Consider the following 18,476-nt stretch of genomic DNA (forward strand, 5'->3'; position numbering starts at 1 on the left):
TCCTATGATTACAACCACTCGCTGTATTTGTACTTTGCCACCTGGCCTGGTTTGCCATGGTATCAAGAAGAAAATAGCAAAACTGCCTTGGACATGGTGGTTTGCCATGGTATCAAGAAGAAAATAGCAAAACTGCCTTGGACATGGTGACTCCTCTAAGACAAGGATATTATCAATACAGTACCAGAAGACGATTTTAGAGGGTAACATGAGGTGAATGAGGACATTAAAAAAAACCTTTAAATCACGTCTGAGATAACAAATTGATTTTTTTATGTGGTTTCATTTTGTTTTCCTTTGAATCACTATTAAATACAACTCCCTAAAAATAAAAGTAGTTTCATTCTCATTAATTCTTTGTAAAACAGGCAGAGTCTTTTTGCAAAAAAAAGACAGACATAAAGGCGCCATGGTCTGCTAGGTAAGCGGAAGGGTCATTTAATGTACATTTTCCATCAGTCATTTTGATAATGTTTAGTTCTGGTTCGGTTTCCATCCCTCTTGTTGCTGTGAAGGTGCTGAGTGAGGATGACAAGAATAATAAGAAGGACCACTGTAGCCAGCACAATTTGGACAATGTTTCCTTGGGTGAAATCTGTGAGATAAAATACAACAGAAATAAATGTTTCATAACTAATGTGTTTTCCATACAGAGACATGAAATTGCAGCATTTATCCTCAACATAAAGGACATTGGACACGTAGATTGTAGATGCATGCATGTCTATAGCATTACTATATGACTGGTTGGTATTGAATAAATACAAGCTATGTGTTCTCTGGAATATTTTTTGTTCATTTGAGTTACTGTACCTTCCAAACAGAATTTGCTTCATCCCTGGTATATCTGTGTGGTTCTACATTTTGTTTGTGTAAATTGTGTATTACTGATTACTCCTATTCATTTGAGAAACTAATCTATCCATGACAGTTTATGGTATGGGGTAAGATATTGTCCTTCTTTATGTTATCCTTTGAACACTGTATTTAATTATAATCTATAGATTCCTGGAGGTCCTATGCTCTGGCAGTTGAACTGGAAGTTAAAGCCTGGCAAGGAACTGTCGATGGTGCTAGAGAAGGGTTATTATAAACATTCATCTTTACCTACAGTTAGTGTGAAACGCCGATATAACTCTTTTCCTTCATCCTAGTTGTTCCGCTCTATTTCCCAATCTTTGCACTGTATAGGGGATTTTGATTCATAGAGTCCCCCAAACTTCAGATCTGTTGCTTCTTGGCATGCACTGAGACTAAATGTAAAATTTCCAAGCTTTAGTGATGGAAAATGTCAATCCTATTAAGGACATGGAGGTGAAGATTATGCTCATTCTTTCTTTACTTTATTCATGCAGCAGTCTTACAGTCTCAAAAGAAACTTCCTTTCCCATGAACTCTTGAAAAGTACCAAGAACAACAACAGCCAATCAGAAGATCCCTGACCAATATAGTCCACTAATGATCTCTATCCTCCGTTTTTCTTTGTGCGACAACCATCCTCCATTATGCAGTGATCAGTCCTGTTTAGAAGAACCATTCCCTGCAACAAATACAGAAAAGAATCCTGGTAACAGAATCATACCAATACCGTAGAGATGCCACAAGCATGACAGAATCCAATCAAGTACGCAAATATCATGGTTACACACAAAAAGATATCAAAGACAGACATATCTACCCATGCAAAGAATATTATATTTAGACCATATGGCAGTCAAGTTAATCTCCCCTAGAAACTCCAATTGTTTATAGGGAGGAGGAACATCTAACTTGGTGGGAATAAACCTTGCTCCTGTGTGCTTAATAGAATTGACACTTTCTGTTACTAAAGCTAGGAAATTTTACATTCTATGGCAGGATCGGAAGTGCAGATTTTGCTAGTTCAAAGCTTACAGCGTGGCATGTTAAACACTGGTTTGAAGTAAATTGCTTTGAACCTAGAATCTGATGACCAATCAGTAGTGTTCGAGATATCCTCCAGTCTAGCCCCAGAGAAAAGGGTTCGGAAGCCATCACCCCTCTGGCCAAGTGGGCACTTACAATCAAAAAGGCAATGCCAGCCTTTTGCATGACAAGCTTTAGTCATTTTGCAGTAGACACCACCTTAAACTACTTACAGAGGGAAATCAGGAGTTAGCGTTCCCCAGCAGGATGACTCTCCTTCATCAAAACCTCATAAGCTTTAAGGCATCTGACCATGCAGAGTTTAGGACTGGCTGGAGAAACAGGATAAAACACCACCCTGGAATTGGATTTAATTTGCCTCGAAATGTGGAAAGTAACCCCTTCTTGGATAAATACATTACCTGTAATATCCAGGGCTCACACAGCATATACTAATTTACAAGAAAGTAAACATAGCAGCATGACTAACTTACCAGATAATTGTTTCCTCTTCAGGTATTCATTATGTTGCCATGAAAGGAACAGATTCAGGACTTTGCGACAAACGACATGCAAGAATACCTAGATTCAAGTAGGATAGACAAACACATGCCTCTCATCAGTTTCTTGACCAACAGCTGCCAACCAGAGAGCCATCAGTGGGGTCATAGCCAACCGAATAGGCTGACCTAAAGATATTCACAGAACAATAAGCAAACCTATCCGTGACCATCAAGGACAGAAAATTCAATAAATGGACCATTATGGACCCCCGCGGATCAGTATTCCTCTGAATACACCAACATAACCATTGCCCCCAAGTGGACTGATATCTCTGACTGGTTAAAGCAAGCTTCCTTGAAAGTCCTCCAATCATCCATTGGCTCCTGAACTCCTCCCTGCTATTAGATAGAGTGATCCATCCTGAATCAGATGATGAGGATTTCCTGAATTGTTTCTCAGGAGATCTGGACTGCGGGGTAGATGGATTGGAAAATTCAAAGAAAATTCCATCCTCACAGAAAACCAAACTTGACACCTCCAAAAAGTACTAACGACCACCAGGTCCTCTATCTGAAGCCAGACTTGCACTAGCAACCTCATGATCATTATGAACGGGGGAAAGGCGTAACCTCTCTCCACACTCCAATTCTGCTTGAGGATCTGGCCTCCAACTGAAGTATTTTCCCACCTGATGATCCTGGCAAGAAGCAAACAGGTCCTCTGGAAATGGTCCCCAGTGTCTCTGAATCGCCTGAAAGACTCTGGGTGGAGTTTCCAAGCACTGAGATCTTGGCGGTGTTGTGAGTGCAGTAGGGCACTTTGTTGTTTTCCCCTCGGCTGTACTCCTCTGTCACCGATGTGATGGTCAAGACAGTACTGCCGGAAGTCCTTAGCCAGTTGCGCTAGCAACCTGGATTTTGCACCTCACAGATGATTGATATGATGAACTGTTGAGGCATTGTCTATCTTCAGAAGCATGTAACAATTTGCCTTGTCCTTTGTCCAATAGCGAACTGAAAAGGACCCCACCAGCAACTCCATGCAATTTAAGTGCATATTCTGTTCTTTTGATGACCACTTTCCTCCAGTAAACACATTTCCACTGGTGGCTCCCTAGCCTGTTCTGCTGGTGTCAAATTCTATGACAATATCTAGGCTAGAACCAAAGATTGCTAGCCTGTCCCAGACCTCTATGTGGGTGAGCCACCACTGCATCTCTTTCAAACTTCATCCATCAATGTAACCGATTCTCTCAAGCCCCAATGCAACTAGAATGCCTTTGATCTTTGAGGTGCCCTGCAATGAAGAAGGCCAGGGAACATCGCCTGTACCGATTATGCCAGTAGCCCCACTAAACAGGTCAGCTGCAGAAGAGACTTGTTTTGGTGTGACAGAGTCTTCCTGATCTTGTGCCTGATCTTTGCAAACTTTATGTAAGAGAGTCTTAGAGTCGAATCCCTGGAGTCTATGACAAAACTGAGTAACGTTGCCTTTTGTTCCATAACTATCAACGATTTCCTTTTGTTGATCACAAAACCTTGTTGTTTAAAAAAATTGACAGACATCTAGAGCTGCTCCACCAGGTTCGGAGAACACTGATACATCAGTAGAATGTCATCCAAATAGACTATCATACTAATATCTCGACCATAACGGAGTTCCACCACCGGCTTTAAGACCTTTGTGAAACACCAAGAGGCAGAGGCCAGGCCAAAAGGTAATGCCTGGAACTCAAAAGCTTGCCCCTTTCAAAGAAACTGCAGGAAGCGGCAGTGCGGGGTAGAGATCGGAACTGTCAGGTAAGCGTCCTTTAGGTCCATCACCCCAACCACCCCCTGTCTCACAAATCCTGCAAAAGATGGGTCCCCTCCATCTTGATGTGGCAGAACACCAACCACTCATTGAACTCACAGAGGTTTATTACCAGACGGAAACCCCATCCCTTTTCTGTAGTAGGAAAAAGTTGCTTGCGGACCCCTTGGCATGTAGTATCATAAGGACTATTGCTCCTTTGGCAGCAGATTGCACACCTCCTGATCGAAGAGGGCCTCCTGTTCCCCAGAGAAGCAAAGAGAATGGGGTCTGGATGTCTGGATTGAGATCCCCAAAAAGATGATATGGAAACTCTGGACCATATGAAGCACCCATTGCATCTGAGTCAAAGCTTGCTAGTTCCCCAGAAACATATCCAGCCGCCCTCCCACTTTTAGTTCGAAAGACAGGAGTTCTTACCTTTGGTTGATCTATGAGTACCACAGCCTCTGGCTCAGACTCCCCGGTTGCACTGGAAATGTCATGACAGGAAGAATCCGCCAAATTTAGACTGGTCTTGTCACTGCACCGAGCGGGAGCCTTGGCCTTTCTAGGTGGCGTTAGACAGGAAGCAACCAGACGGGTGCCCCTTCCACACCTGGCCAAAGAAAAAACCTTAGAATGGAACATTTTCTTTATGTAGGCTTGTGCCTTATCAGGGAGTTGAATGTGGCAGTGAATTTGCCAAACTCCTTGATGAAAGGTTGTCTGAACAAACATCCCTGTGCAGAAGGACGTGCCTCAGAAGAGGTCAGGTTGCCCAATTTTGGGGCCACCTTTATGAGTAAGGAGCAGCGTCTGTCCTTCAGCAGTGCTCACTGTGCCCAACCAGAGAGGATTTCTGAAGAGATGAGAGAACCAGAGTGCTTAGCCTCCTCCGCCATATCCAAAATCTACACCAGTTGACCTGCAATATCCAATATTTTATCCTGGCATGTTCGACAGAAGCAATCATTGCCTTTCTTAGGGTCCCGGATGTACTTAGCTAGGAACGTGGCCATTCGAGGGTCCACTTCGGGGACTAATGCCATCTTACTTTCCAAGGATGGCCGGGGGCATGCCGCTCTAAAGTGGGCTCTGACATGCTTCTCCAGAGGTTTTCTAAGGTGCCCCAGTTGAAAGTACCCTGTTTACAAAAACGCGTTCGCGAGGCACTCCAACTCCAGATTCCCTCTGGGGCACCAAGACAACCCAAGGCTCAGCCCGCTGTCAGAAGACCAAACATGCAGCTGCCATGGACCCTGAGAGCAATTCTATGGTGGTAGAGCGCCTTTTAGAGGCTGCTCAGCTACCTTGAGCTTTCGCCACCCGAGGAAAGATACACAACCCACAAAAGGATCAGTGAAAGCAATACTGCAGGCTCTGAAAACAAAACCACAATCCTAAAGAAATAATCTACAATTCCGATTCAGAAATCAGAAAGAAGGAACACTTATCTGAATGGCTGCAGTAGCAGTGAAGAAAGAGAAAGCATAAAGATTGTTAATGGACTATAATAGGACAAGGATGTTCTGATTGTTTTTCATTTTCTTTCCCAATAGTTCATGAGAAATGAAGTTTCTATTCAGAAAGTAAGGCTGTTTTATTAATAAAGGGAAGAAAGTTTGAACATAATCCTCTCTTCTGGTCCTACCATAGAATTGGTCTCCCAATTCTGTAGTCTCAAGTGATTGGTCACCTTGAACACTTTAGTTAATGTTAGAAATGGGGTCTCTAGTTGGTCTCTGGTTGGCAGGGGCATGACCAGCTGAAATTAGGACTACCACTCTGGTCAAGGTAACTCTTTTGCACAATAAAAGATAACCTATGCTCTCCCTCTGGTAGCTTGGCACAGAGCAGTCAGGCTTATCTAAAGAGGGAATGTAAAGCATTTCTGTATGTAAATGTAGAGCATTTCTGCAACACACACACACACTCAATAACACAATAAAATCCCCACAAGGTTTAGAAAAATAGACAATAATAAACAAATCAAGACCAAAACAACACAAATCCAATCAGTAGAAGTCAAGTTATAAATGTTTAAAGAATAAAGGTTATATAGCTTAGAAACAAATAGCACTTTAGAGGTTACTTGAGGTCGGGCGCTGGTTCAAAGTCAACATTTCAAGACGACCACAATGGAATGCATACTATCAGTAGGGTGTAATCATCCCTTTATGTGGGGACAGGCACCTCCTATTTAGGTGTAAGTGTCAACCCCTCCTGCCCTTCCTGCAGAGAAAGAGTCATCAGAAGGCAGATGCGCACTCGGACACGGCTAACCTTCCTGTGTATGTGGCTGTCTCGAGGGACTGCACAAAGTGTAGCTGTCACCCACCTCAAACGTGTATTAGACACAGACATGGGCCACGCCTTGAGAATACCCCCCTCCCAATGGGTGGTTTCTTTGAACAGAGTCCCCTTGCTTGTGTCCTAGCTGGAAACAATCAAAGCATAGGGGTTGGAAATGGGGTGTCCTGGGCTACCACCATCTTCTCAGGAGGGACATGGAACCCTTTCCTTCCCCCTTTACCTGAGACTTGTCTAGGCCTTCCATGACCTCCCCCTCAATCTGTCAGAGGGAACCTGAACTACTCTTCATGGGGTCACTCCCAGGAACCTTTTTGGACACTGTTGCAGACCCAGATGTCCCCCTCCTCAACAAGGTTTCTGGGGTCAGAAAGCTTACTGTCAATCAGGTGTTGGCGCAGTTCTGTAAAACAATAATCAAGCATGTGCTCCTTCAAAAGTAAGTTGTACAGCCCTGTATAATCTTCTGCCTTGCTGCCCCTCAACAAGCCCTTCAGTGCTTTGCTAGCATAGCCTAAGCAGTCCACCCAGCTCTGTGATGCAATACTGTGACTGGCCCTTAACATCTGTTGGTATTTCTCAGGTGTCAGCCCAAATGTTTGGACTAATATGGTCTTCATAGCAGTGTGCTATCTTTGGCCCTCCAAGTAGGGACCACCATTCTAGTCAGAGTAAGTCAAGTACACACTAAAAGATAACCAGTGCTCATCTTCTGGTAGCTTTGCACAAACCAATCAGGCTTATCTAAAGAGGCAATGTGTGAAGTATTTGGGCAACACACAGTAACACAATGCAAACACCACAAAAAACTCCACAGAGGTTTAGAAAAATAGGCAATAATTTTATAGATAAATTAAGACCAAAGAGTTCTGGTCCTTAGAAGCAAACAGTACTTTAGGGGTTACATGAGGTCGTGCTGGACTGGGGCAAAGTCAACAGTTCAAGCTGACGCTGATGGAGCACAGGCCAGGTACAAAAATCATGTTGTCCCAGTGAACAGAGTACCTTGGTCCTGGTCACAACAGCAAGATGTGAGACACAGGCAAGTGATGCGTCAGTGGATGCGTCAAAGTTGGTCGTGCAGTTGAGGTGATGTGTTGATTTTCTCATGGAGTGGTGACGATGTGTTGGTTCCAATCACAAGTCACTGAGCCAAGAGGTGCTGGTTCTGAAGACGGTGCTCAGGGTTTCTCCATGCAGTAGGAGGGAGGTATGGACCTCTCTGAGCTGCTGTGGCAGTGAAGCCTGACTCTGAGCGTTAGACTCTTGATGGCAAGGCATCAGTTCTGAGAGCGTGGCACCAATCCTACTCCCGCAACAGGGTCGATGTCTCAGTTGCTGCTTCCAGTTTTAGTAATGCAAATATCTGGGTCCACCTCTAGTGAACCAGGCACAGGAGCAGGGGTAGGAACTTTGAAAGTCCTGAGCCTTGAGCAACAAGAGGCAAGCCAGCAAGTCCATTGTGATTACTTCAATGGCAAGGAAGAGTCCAACTCTCCCTCAGCAGGTTCAGAAGGCAGCAGAGCAGCACAGCAGAAAAGTCTTTCCAAGTCAGTGGGTCAGCAGAGTGACAGACTTTGGTACAGCACAACAATTCTTCTGACAGAGTCCAGTTGTAGGTCCAGAAGTGTCTGATTTGGTGGAGTCAGAGACCTAGTACTTGTACCCAAATGTGGTTTTGAAATGGGGTGACTGCAAAGAAAGATCTTTGAAGTGCAAAGGTATCCTCAGCCCTGGCTCCAGGCTATCAGTAGGGGCAATCAGTAGGCCCCAGCACAAACCTCTGCTCTGCTAGTGACTTTTCAGGATTCGGGCACTTCGCACTACGTGGAGAAGTATGGAGTTCATGAATTATACCATCCGGCGTGGAATGAAGTTCATTCAAGCGTGAGATTTGATTTTGGTGCTTGCGACTCTCGGCCACTAGCAAGCAAGCACAACACTTTGCGCCCGCTTGTGCAGCTTCTGGCCGTGACGATGGCCAAAACAGTGCCACTCACGAGAGCAAACGCACTTTGAGTAGATTTTCTCCTCTAGATGCATCTAAATCTAGTCAAAACTGTTTTCTTAGTGACTTTTCTTCTCCAATGGACCATTCAATGTGTTTTTTTGGTGAGAAGCCTTTTTTTCAAGCAGAAAGGAGGTTTCCCAGAGACTCCAACTTCCTGTTCCTGTCCAGCAGGCTCCTCCAACTGCTTTGTCCATCTCCTGGTCACTTTTCGCTTGGGGTTCAAGGTGGAAGGATCACACTCTTTGTCACCTGGATATATCTTTGGATTTAAAGACTTTGATTTTGTGATATCACACAAGCAAGTCCAAAACATATTGTATAAGGATGAAGTTTGTTTGCTTAGGCATGCACCAGTATTTCTTTGCACTATAGTTTGATTTTTAAATTTTATAGTGGTGGTTGGCCTCGAGTTTAAGTATGGGCCTAGTTATCATTTATTTTGCATTTGATTTTTTTCATCTTTTGTAAAGGAAAATTGTTGTGCTGCTGAATACCTTTCTACATGTTTGTAACATTTGCAATTTTATTTTACTATGTAGCCTAGATTTTCAAAGCACCATCTAGCCAGTAGGCCAAGTACTAGTAGTTATCAGTGCATGAAATAAATGTACCAGTGGTGTGGTTTAAAAAAAATATATTGGATAAAATAAAAAATGTTGGCTATTGTTTGCATTTCAATTTGTTTTGCAAAAAGTGTATGTGTTGTGGGGTAATATTTGATGGCATAGGAGGATGTGTGTTGTGAATTTTTTATAGGTCACTTAATTTTTGTGTTTTACAATGCTGAATTAATGTTTGTATTTTCTTCAGTGTTACCACCATGCCTCCTTATGGCCTGTGTGTGTGCATGTGTGTGTTTGTCATCATAAACCATTTGTCTTTGTTCTCCATGACATGTGGCCAGGGGCCATTTTGTATAGTCTATGTCCTTAATCTTGCATGTGTTCCTTGTTCTCATGCCTACTTGTTGTTGCTATTTGACCATGTGGTTGTCAGCCATTTTGTGCATGCAATCAGTGTACCCTTACCATGGGCTTGTATGTGTTCGTTGTTCCCCATGCCTTCTTATTGTTGTTGATGTTTGACCATGTGGCTGGCAACCATTTTGTGCTTCCAGCCAGTGTGTCTTTGCCGTAGGGTTGCATGTGTTCTTTACTCTCCATGCCTGCTTGCTTCCATTTCCCCAAACAATGGCCCCGTCCCCAACCAAAGTACAAAGAAAGTCCACAACAAAAGTCCACCAGGATATTCCAAATAAAAAATCCAAAGTGCAAAAACACCCGGTCCCAATTTCATTAACCACCCTCTCCACCCACAACAAGATTCCCTTCTACCAAAACAATTTTCTTTAAAAGAGTCAGAAGAGGATGTTCTCCAGGTAGGCCAGAGTTCACCAAAGGATGCCTCAATGTGTGCCATCCAGCAGTCCAGTCACACGAAGTGTTGCAGGATGTGGCATTGGAAACTATGGTCCGAGCGTGAGGGGGAGCAGTAATGGTGGTAAGAGGATGGGCTGATGCCAGCTGACCACCAGCCACCAATATTAGTTGCGGATGCCCTCCAGCCTATGTCACTGGGCTGCTGTCTCCTGGCAAGTAGGATGTCCACCAGGAGTAGCTATATCAGGAAAGAAAAATTATAAATTATAAACAGTGCTCTGTGCAAACATTTTTTTTAAAGCACAGAGGCACAGTAGCAATAAATTGCTGGTGCGCTAGGGCCATTGGAATTCAATGCGGCTGGTTACAATTCACAGGGACATTTTTTTTTATCCACACATGCCTCACTGTAATTGATAAATATGAAAAGGGTAAACTTTAAACTGGCAAGAATCTGTTATGGAAGCCATGAAATATTAATCACTTGTACATATATGCAGTGCATGCCAAAAGGGATTTTTCAATTTTGTTTGTGTGGCTGGGACAGAACTTTGAAAATAATAAATGTCCGAAGTACTAGGATGTGGCAGAGTGGGCACTCTTGGCATTAAGTTTGCAATGCATTGGCAAATTTGTAAATGATGCATTGACTGAAGCAGATGCACATTGCACAAACAACACTATTGTACTGATGAATTGAACCACCCTGCAATTACTTCATAATAGCATGGGTGACTAATGGGGAGGGAGGTATGATGATGCGTGGGAGGATATATATCTGCCTTCCTTAACAACTACAGGGAGTTAAGGAAGTAGACAGAAAATTAAAATACCCCCACATTGAACCAAAGCTTTGATAACCATACAAACCAAGTAGATGAACAGACATGTCCCTATACAGAAGAGCTCCCTTATATGTTGATTCAAGCAATTATACATTCATCTTTTCATTCATCTATTCTATAACCCTTACATGTCCACCATTTAAGCTTAACACTCTCTTGTCCAGTCCTTCACCATTTCAATCCAGCCATCCATATATCTACCTGTCCATCCATACACTCACCTATCCAGTATTCACCCTTTTAACCATCCTGCTTTCACCCACCCATCCATTTACCCACATATAGTTCATTACTATCCACCCACCCTACCCAAGCATCCTTTTACCTATCCACCCCTCACTCACTGAGGCATAATTTCACCCCTTTCATCCATCATTTCGCCTACCCATGCATCTCCTATCACTTATCTACGCATCCTTTCCTTTCACTCACCCATACAGCCTTTCATTCAAATACCATTTCACCCATTCTTTCTTTTATCCATTCATCCTTCATTTGCTTTTCCGTCAAGCTATCATTTGTAGCGCTCGTTCCTTATGAGCTTTTGTCTTCTGATTTGCAGAGAGAAGAGGCCTTTAAGAACTCCCACTGTAGCTGCTAAACCAGGGGGGGATTCTCAGGAAAAGCCATTGCAGTGAGTATACTAGCAATTGTCAATGAGCAAGAGCGATATGACTTAGCACGACCTTCCCTGCTTCCGTCAGTTCTCCCCCGCCAACTGCTGCCAAGTCTGGTGCACTAGTGCTGCCACTGGTCCCTGCACTGGTGGTCAGTGTGGCTGGAAAACACGAAACACATTTTAGATTTCACCAAAATACAACAACAATAGATCACAAGTCTGTCCTCTTCTATCTACCTTAAGAATTTTGACAGTTAATTATGTTAGAAAAGCCAGGTAGTCTAATCAACCGCAAACCTTTCATAATGGAGAGGCAGAGCTAAGTCACTGAACCAAAATAAGCGAGTGGAATAGTTTGGTCAATCCAGGAGGGCCTACTGAAAGGTCTTGGTTGGCAAATGCAATGGCCATAAGCAAGACAAAGGAAACCTTCACAAACAAGTGTAGAAAAGCAATCTTGTTGGTAGAGTACCTGTCCTAAACATCTGTCCTCTAAGTATTAAAGTACCAGTCCTCAAAATATATAAGGAGAGAAGGGAAAGCTAAGCTTGGTAAAAATGCATAAGAAAGATATACTAGTACAGGAGGAAGTCAGATACAGACAAATGACAAACAGATAAATGCAGGGATAACAATAATTTGGCAAAGCTTAGATAGAACAAAAATAAGTACAAAAAGGAAGATGGGTGTGATAAAAATAAAAGAAAATGTATTTGAAATGAGGAGAGGTGGAAGTTAGGAAAATAACAATAATAATATAATAGGAAGGCTTACTGATGCCAGCAGATCCACCAGTTTCCCCACTGGTGGTGGCCCCGGCACCCTCATCTCCTCCTGGACCTGCCCCGGACATTGCTCTTTCCCCTTGGGTGCTGATGTCAGAAAGAAAGAAGAAACAAAAAAGGTTAATGTGACAGTTAAACTCCCCAGAAATATTGTGACAGGCAGAGGCAAACCCAGTAACATTATACTTTTCTGAATCAGATCGCCTAGTATTGACTCGATTTGAGTTGACCTATTACATTTACTATCCTAATTCCTACACCTGAGCCCTCTCCAAATTTCCTAAACTACATTTACAACTACGTACCACTAACAATGCATTCATATTTCAACAAATTATCTTTGCTTCTCAACCACCCTTGATGGGGCAACTCAGCCTCCATTTTTAGTGCATAGATGCATACTATATTGATATCATACTACACATCACCAGGAGATTGTGATTGGGAGGGACTGCATGAACTACATAAATAAAAGGCACAAGAAAGAGATGCTAACTCACTGACATTACTTATTGCTAATACCACTATCTTATTCTTGGTGACAGGAGGAGTATCAGTCTGCATGGCTTCTTAAATAATCATCCCAAACGCACACCAACAAGTACAATTAGAAAGTACTGACTGAGCACTTAGCTAACTCAAACTGGATCATACAATAAATATCATACAATAAATATTCATTGTAATAAAAGAAGAATTAGCATTGTGGAACACACACAACAAATACAGAACTATTACTCACCGAGCCTTGTCACCTCAATGACCAGCAGGTCGAGCAGGTCTTGTTCATAGTCCATTATGTCTGCCCAACGGTGAGTCACCTTCTGCTGGGTGTGCTGAATGCCATTGTGCTGATGCACCAACCGGTGCACCCTCCCCACACATCAGTCAACACTCCCAAATGGCAGAACCGCTCCCAGGCTTGCCACTTGCATGGAGGGGAGGTGAATCTGCAGAAGAAAAGTGCTTCCAACTCCTCCTCGGTGAATATGGGGCATGGCTGCATCCCTTAGTGGTGAAGCCATGTCACAAGGTAAGTGGCTAGCAGCCGCTATGGTGCCACCACTCCCTCTGACACCCTGCTCTCCAATGCCTCTGCGTGTAGGTGGAAAAAAGAAAGGGTAGGAAATAGAAGGATGGAAGAAAGAAAAGAAAATATAAAGAAGTGAAGGGAAAAGCAAGAAATATAGGCCCTCATTACAACCCTGGCGGTCGGTGCCAACAGGCCGGCTGTAAAAAAATGGGATTACGACCACAGCAGAAACTGCCAACATAGACAGCCACTTTAACTCTCTGACCGCCACAGCGGTAGCAACAAACACCACAGCGGTCACCGCCAACAGACAGGCAGAAGACAATGTACCGCCCACCGTATTACAAGGCACCAATCTGCCAGCTTTTCCGGGGCGGTACCAATGCCATCAAAGCACGGCGGAAACAGAACACAGAAGGGAAACCACTCACCTCTCAACACTCCACGAAGAACCAGGACGCCATGGAGCCCGAATTGCAGATCCTCCCCATGTTGGTGTATCTACTAATACACCACGAAGTAGAAAGAAGGCAGTGGCGGCGGCGACAATGGTGAGTACTGCACCTAGCACACAGGGAGGGGAGGAGGGAAAAGAGAGTGACACACAGATGCAGCACTCAACACCCCCACCCCCCATCCTCACCCACAACACCATACACACAAACATATCCAACAAAAATACAGATACACCCTGTCACCCCCTGGAAGAACGCAAGGACAAAAGGAAATGAGCCTAACCAGTGTTCTATTGGAACATTCAGATATATCAAGAGAAAAGCAAATAATCAGAATATACACATTTTTACATTATGTAAACAAGGCAGTACACCGTCCCTTGTAAATGTCCGTAGACCAGTGGTCCCAAAAAGCATGGGCGAAGCCCACACATGACACCTGCCTCAAAACGGAGAGAACACTGCAGGGGCATCAGGTCGAAAAAACACAGGCACCTCAGGGGGAAGGGGAAGGGGGCACCTCAACCGGAAGATGGTACAACGCCACTGCTCCTCAAAGGGGCTCCATGCCCACTGCTTGGTCCTGGGGAGTGCAAAGCCACAGTCTCTCAAGTCTCTCAAGTGGGTGGTTTGCCCACTGCTTGGTCCTGGGGAGTTCAAAGCCACAGTCTCTCAAGTGGGTGGTTTGCCCACTGCCTGGTCCTGGGGAGTGCAAAGCCACAGTCTCTCAAGTCTCTCAAGTGGGTGGTTTGCCCACTGCTTGGTGCTGGGGAGTGCAAAGCCACAGTCTCTCGAGTGGGTGGTTTGACCACTTCTTGGTCCTGGGGAGGGCAAAGCCACAGTCTCTCAAGTGGGTGGTTTGCCCACTGCCTGGTCCTGGGGAGTGCAAAGCCACAGTCTCTCAGGTCTCTCAAATGGGTTGTTTGCCCACTGCTTGCTCCTGGGGAGTGCGAAGTCACAGTCTCTCAATTGGGTGCCATGTTCCACTGGTTCTGGAGGGGGCTTTTTGCCCAGTCTACTTCATCCTGCCAAGGATTGGGTGAGTGAATGTATCTCTCCACTGTTTCTGGAGGGGGCTTTGTGCCCAGTGATGCTGCACCTGGGGTGTGGCAGTTAACATCCTCTCACCTGGGTGTTTGAGCCACCGGATGTACCTGGAACATGTAGCATTATACTCCATGGAGGCAGAGCCACACTCCATCCTACGGCGACTTTGGCTGCCAACTGCTGGTAGTGCCATTGCTGGAGGTGGTGCCTCAAGTGGCGTGTCAGGGTCCAGGACGTCGCATACAGCCTCCGACGGCTGCCCAATGGTGATTTTGCTGACGTCCGACAGAGTGGTACTGGCTGGGCACGTGGCGGTGCAGATGGTGGTGCAGGTGGTGGTCGCTGCGGCTGAGATGCTGCCAGTGCTGGCTGTGGTGCAAGTGTCTGTTGTGGTGGGTGGGAGACACCATAACGTCTCCGGCACCCTCGAATGGTTGATCCTTGGGGCGGATGCTACAGACTGACGTTGTGGCAGCGGCGGTGCAGGTGGCAGTGCAGGTGGCGGTCGTTGGGGTGGTGGTTACTGTGGAACAGGCCGCTGGCATCCCTGATGAAATGGTGGTCTCCAGCCCCTCACCAGGAGGCATCGTGCCCTGAGGTGACTTGCCCTTTGCATTGTGGCCCTTCCCCACCTTGGCAGTCACTGCTGGGACCTTGGCACTGTCCTCTCTGTTTGGGCGAGGCCTTGCTGGGTGGTTGGTGCGACTTCCCCCTGCTGGAAGCCGGCCCCTTTTTGACCTTTGCAGGTGGTGGAATAGGGTGGCCCTTCCCATCTGTAGGTGGCACACTGACAGATCTGACGGGTGCCCCCTTCGATCCACCCCGACTTGCACGGATCACAGCAGATACAGGTTTGGTGGCTGAGGTACTGCGATGGGATCTAGACACATTTTTTAGACACACTGGGACGGGAAGATGGAGGGGGTGTGGGAGTGGAGGAAGAGGTAGTGGTTGTTGGAGGTGTACGTCTGCTGAGTTTGGGTGAAGGTGCATGGGCTGGAGGATGTTGTGAGGTGGATGGCTGTTGGGTGGGTGTGTGACTGCGTTTGTGTAGTTTGGGAGGTGGGCTCACAGACACACTGGGAGAGGACACGGGACGTGTGAATGGTAGTGGGGGTGGTGATTGCATTTGAGTGGTGTGCAGTGATTGGCATGGTGGTGATGGAGGCAGTGGCTGATGATGTAGTGCATGCAGGTTTGAGTGGAGATGAGACTGGGAGGGAGGTGGAGGACGAGGAGGAGGGGGACACAGTAGAAGAAGTGGATGTTGGTATGTGTGCATGGGTATGGTGCATGTGTGAGTGCCTGTGGAATGTGTGGTGCTTATGTTTTCCTGAGCCACTTTTGTCTGTTGATGTGTGTGCATGCTGGTCTGATGGTGTGCTTGGGATAGGCTGAGGTAGAGGGGATTGGGTCTGGGTAGTGGAAGTTGGAGAGGGGAGGCAGGACACAGGGACAATGGCTGCCATCATTTCTGAGGCCAGAGCCTGAAATGCACTCTCTTGGGCCGCCACGCCAGAATGAATGCCCTCCAGGTATTCATTTGTTTGCTGCAAATGCCTCTCGACACCCTGGATGGCATTCAGAATGGTTGACTGCCCAACAGTGAGGGATCTCAGGAGGTCAATAGCCTCCTCACTGAGGGCAGCAGGGCTGACTGGGGCAGGACCTGAGGTGCCTGGGGCAAAAGAGATGCCCACCCTCCTGGGTGAACGGGCACGGGAAACACGCTGAGGGGCTGCTGGGAGGTCAGTGCTGGTGGGAGGGGTGGCTGTACCTGTTGATGGGTGGGCACAGAGGTGTCCGCCACCGCCAGGGAGCTTCCATCAGAGAAGGAGTCACTGTCGCTGGTGTCCCCTCCTGTCCCCGTCGTGGAGCTCCCCTCTCCCTACATCCCACTGGTGCCTTCACCCTCTGTGGATTCACCCTCCTGGGCCATGTGGGATGCAGCTCCCTCGGTCGCCGGTGCCTCTGCTCCTCCGCCAGATGATGCTAATGCACACAAGGACAGGGAGACAAAACAAGAAGGGGGGAGGAGACAGAGGACACACATGGTCATTGCCAGCAACACCACTACCGTTGGCGGACACAACATACACAGAACTGCCCTGTGCACTAGGCCTTGCCCAACCACTCACTATGGTAGTCAGCACCCCGTGGGGTACAATGTCTAACGCCAACATATGTACACCTGACACCCACTGGACCCTGCACACTAGTAGCTATCCAATTGTACAATTGGGTAGGGGTGCTTCTTAGCCTGCAAACAAGGGAGCTACCCTGGCATAACCGCCCTGGCCTAGGGGCATCCACAGCCCACCCCCCCACCCAGATCCCTCCTAAACCACGCAGAGTCAGCTTTATGACACTGTACTCACCCCTTGTGGCTGCTGTAATGCCCTCAAGCGTCCATCCAACTCCGGGAAAGGCCACCGCCAGGATGCAGAACATCAGGGGGTCATGGTGCGACGGGCACCCCTTCCACGTTGGGAGGCCAGCTCCAGCTGGGCCCCCGCCGTCTTCTTGCTCCAGCGGCGCAGGTCCTCCCATCTCTTGCGGCAGTGGGTGCTCCGTCTGTGATAGACCCCTAGGGTCCACACTTCCTTGGCGATGGCACACCAAATACCCTTCTTCTGGTGGGCCCTGATCTAGAGGGAAGGTACAGGAGGAAAGGAAATTACTCACCCGTCCGTACCGTCATACTCATTGCCCACCAATTCCCACCCATGCCCTGACGCACATACACTGACCATCCTCACATGCAGCCCTCAGCCCCCCAAGATGTGGCTTCCATCCACACCACTCCAAACAGGCAATGCCCATGCATCATGCTCACAGTGTACTCACCTGTTTGTCTGGAGGACTGTAGAGTAGCATGTACTGGGGGAGGACCCCCTCCACCAGTTTGTCCAACTCCTCTGCAGTGAAGGCAGGGGCCCTCTCCCCAGACACATGAGCCATTGTCGCTTCCAGACTGAGGTCACAGCAGCACTTGCAGTGTAGGTCCTCTCCTGTTGATGGTCAGGTATCAAGTGAGTGAACAGATAGAAAATGGCGGTCACGTCCGCGGCCATGCGTAATGTCACCGCCGTCGTACATGGCTTTTGGCTCCTGAAAACCATAGGGCCCAACGATAAACATGGGTACACATGGCATGGCACCTAACTGTGTCACAGCACATACTGTATTGGCACATGTACGGACTAACTTTTTCACACACAGATTTACTAACATTACTGCAGACACAGTTGTGCTGCCTATGTTGTTAATGAACCTCTGCTCACCGTTCTCCTCCATAGGCTACAACCGCTGGGGCAGATGATGAGATGGCGGCATCCTCCGCTGTACAGACCCCTGGTGGACCTGTCGACAATGGAAGACAGACACACCATATTCACATACAGACTTGATTGTGCCACAATGCAAGAACTGTGTGCCCAATTGGAGCCAGACCTGATGTCATCTATTTATCAGCCCACAGGTATCCCCCCTCTAGTGCAGGTCCTGTCAGTGCTCCATTTCCTGGCAAGTGGCTCCTTTCAAACTACAGTGGCCATGGCATCTGGGATGTCTCAGCCAATGTTTTCTAACGTGTTGACCAGAGTTTTGTCTGCCCTTCTGAAATACATGCGCAGCTACATCGTGTTCCCCCAGGTGGATGATTTGCCCACAGTGAAAGCTGACTTCTATGCCCTGGGACATATCCCCAACATCATTGGTGCCATTGATGGTACACATGTGGCATTTGTCCCCCCATGCAAAAATGAACAAGTGTACAGACATAGAAAAAGCTACCATTCGATGAATGTG

General features: G+C 46.6%; 1 protein-coding gene across 1 annotated transcript in view; it reads right to left on the reverse strand.

Moving 5' to 3' along the window:
* Positions 1-333: 333 nt before the first annotated feature.
* LOC138247405 (leukocyte immunoglobulin-like receptor subfamily A member 2) overlaps positions 334-18,476 on the reverse strand; it is a 746,857-nt gene continuing 728,714 nt past the window's right edge. The window contains exon 7 of the mRNA XM_069202043.1: positions 334-595. Coding sequence (XP_069058144.1) covers positions 456-595 — 140 coding nt within the window. The 3' untranslated portion in view covers positions 334-455. The remainder of the gene's footprint in view (positions 596-18,476) is intronic.

The sequence above is a fragment of the Pleurodeles waltl genome, chromosome 7 (assembly GCF_031143425.1).
Source record: "Pleurodeles waltl isolate 20211129_DDA chromosome 7, aPleWal1.hap1.20221129, whole genome shotgun sequence".
Lineage (NCBI taxonomy): Eukaryota > Metazoa > Chordata > Amphibia > Caudata > Salamandridae > Pleurodeles > Pleurodeles waltl.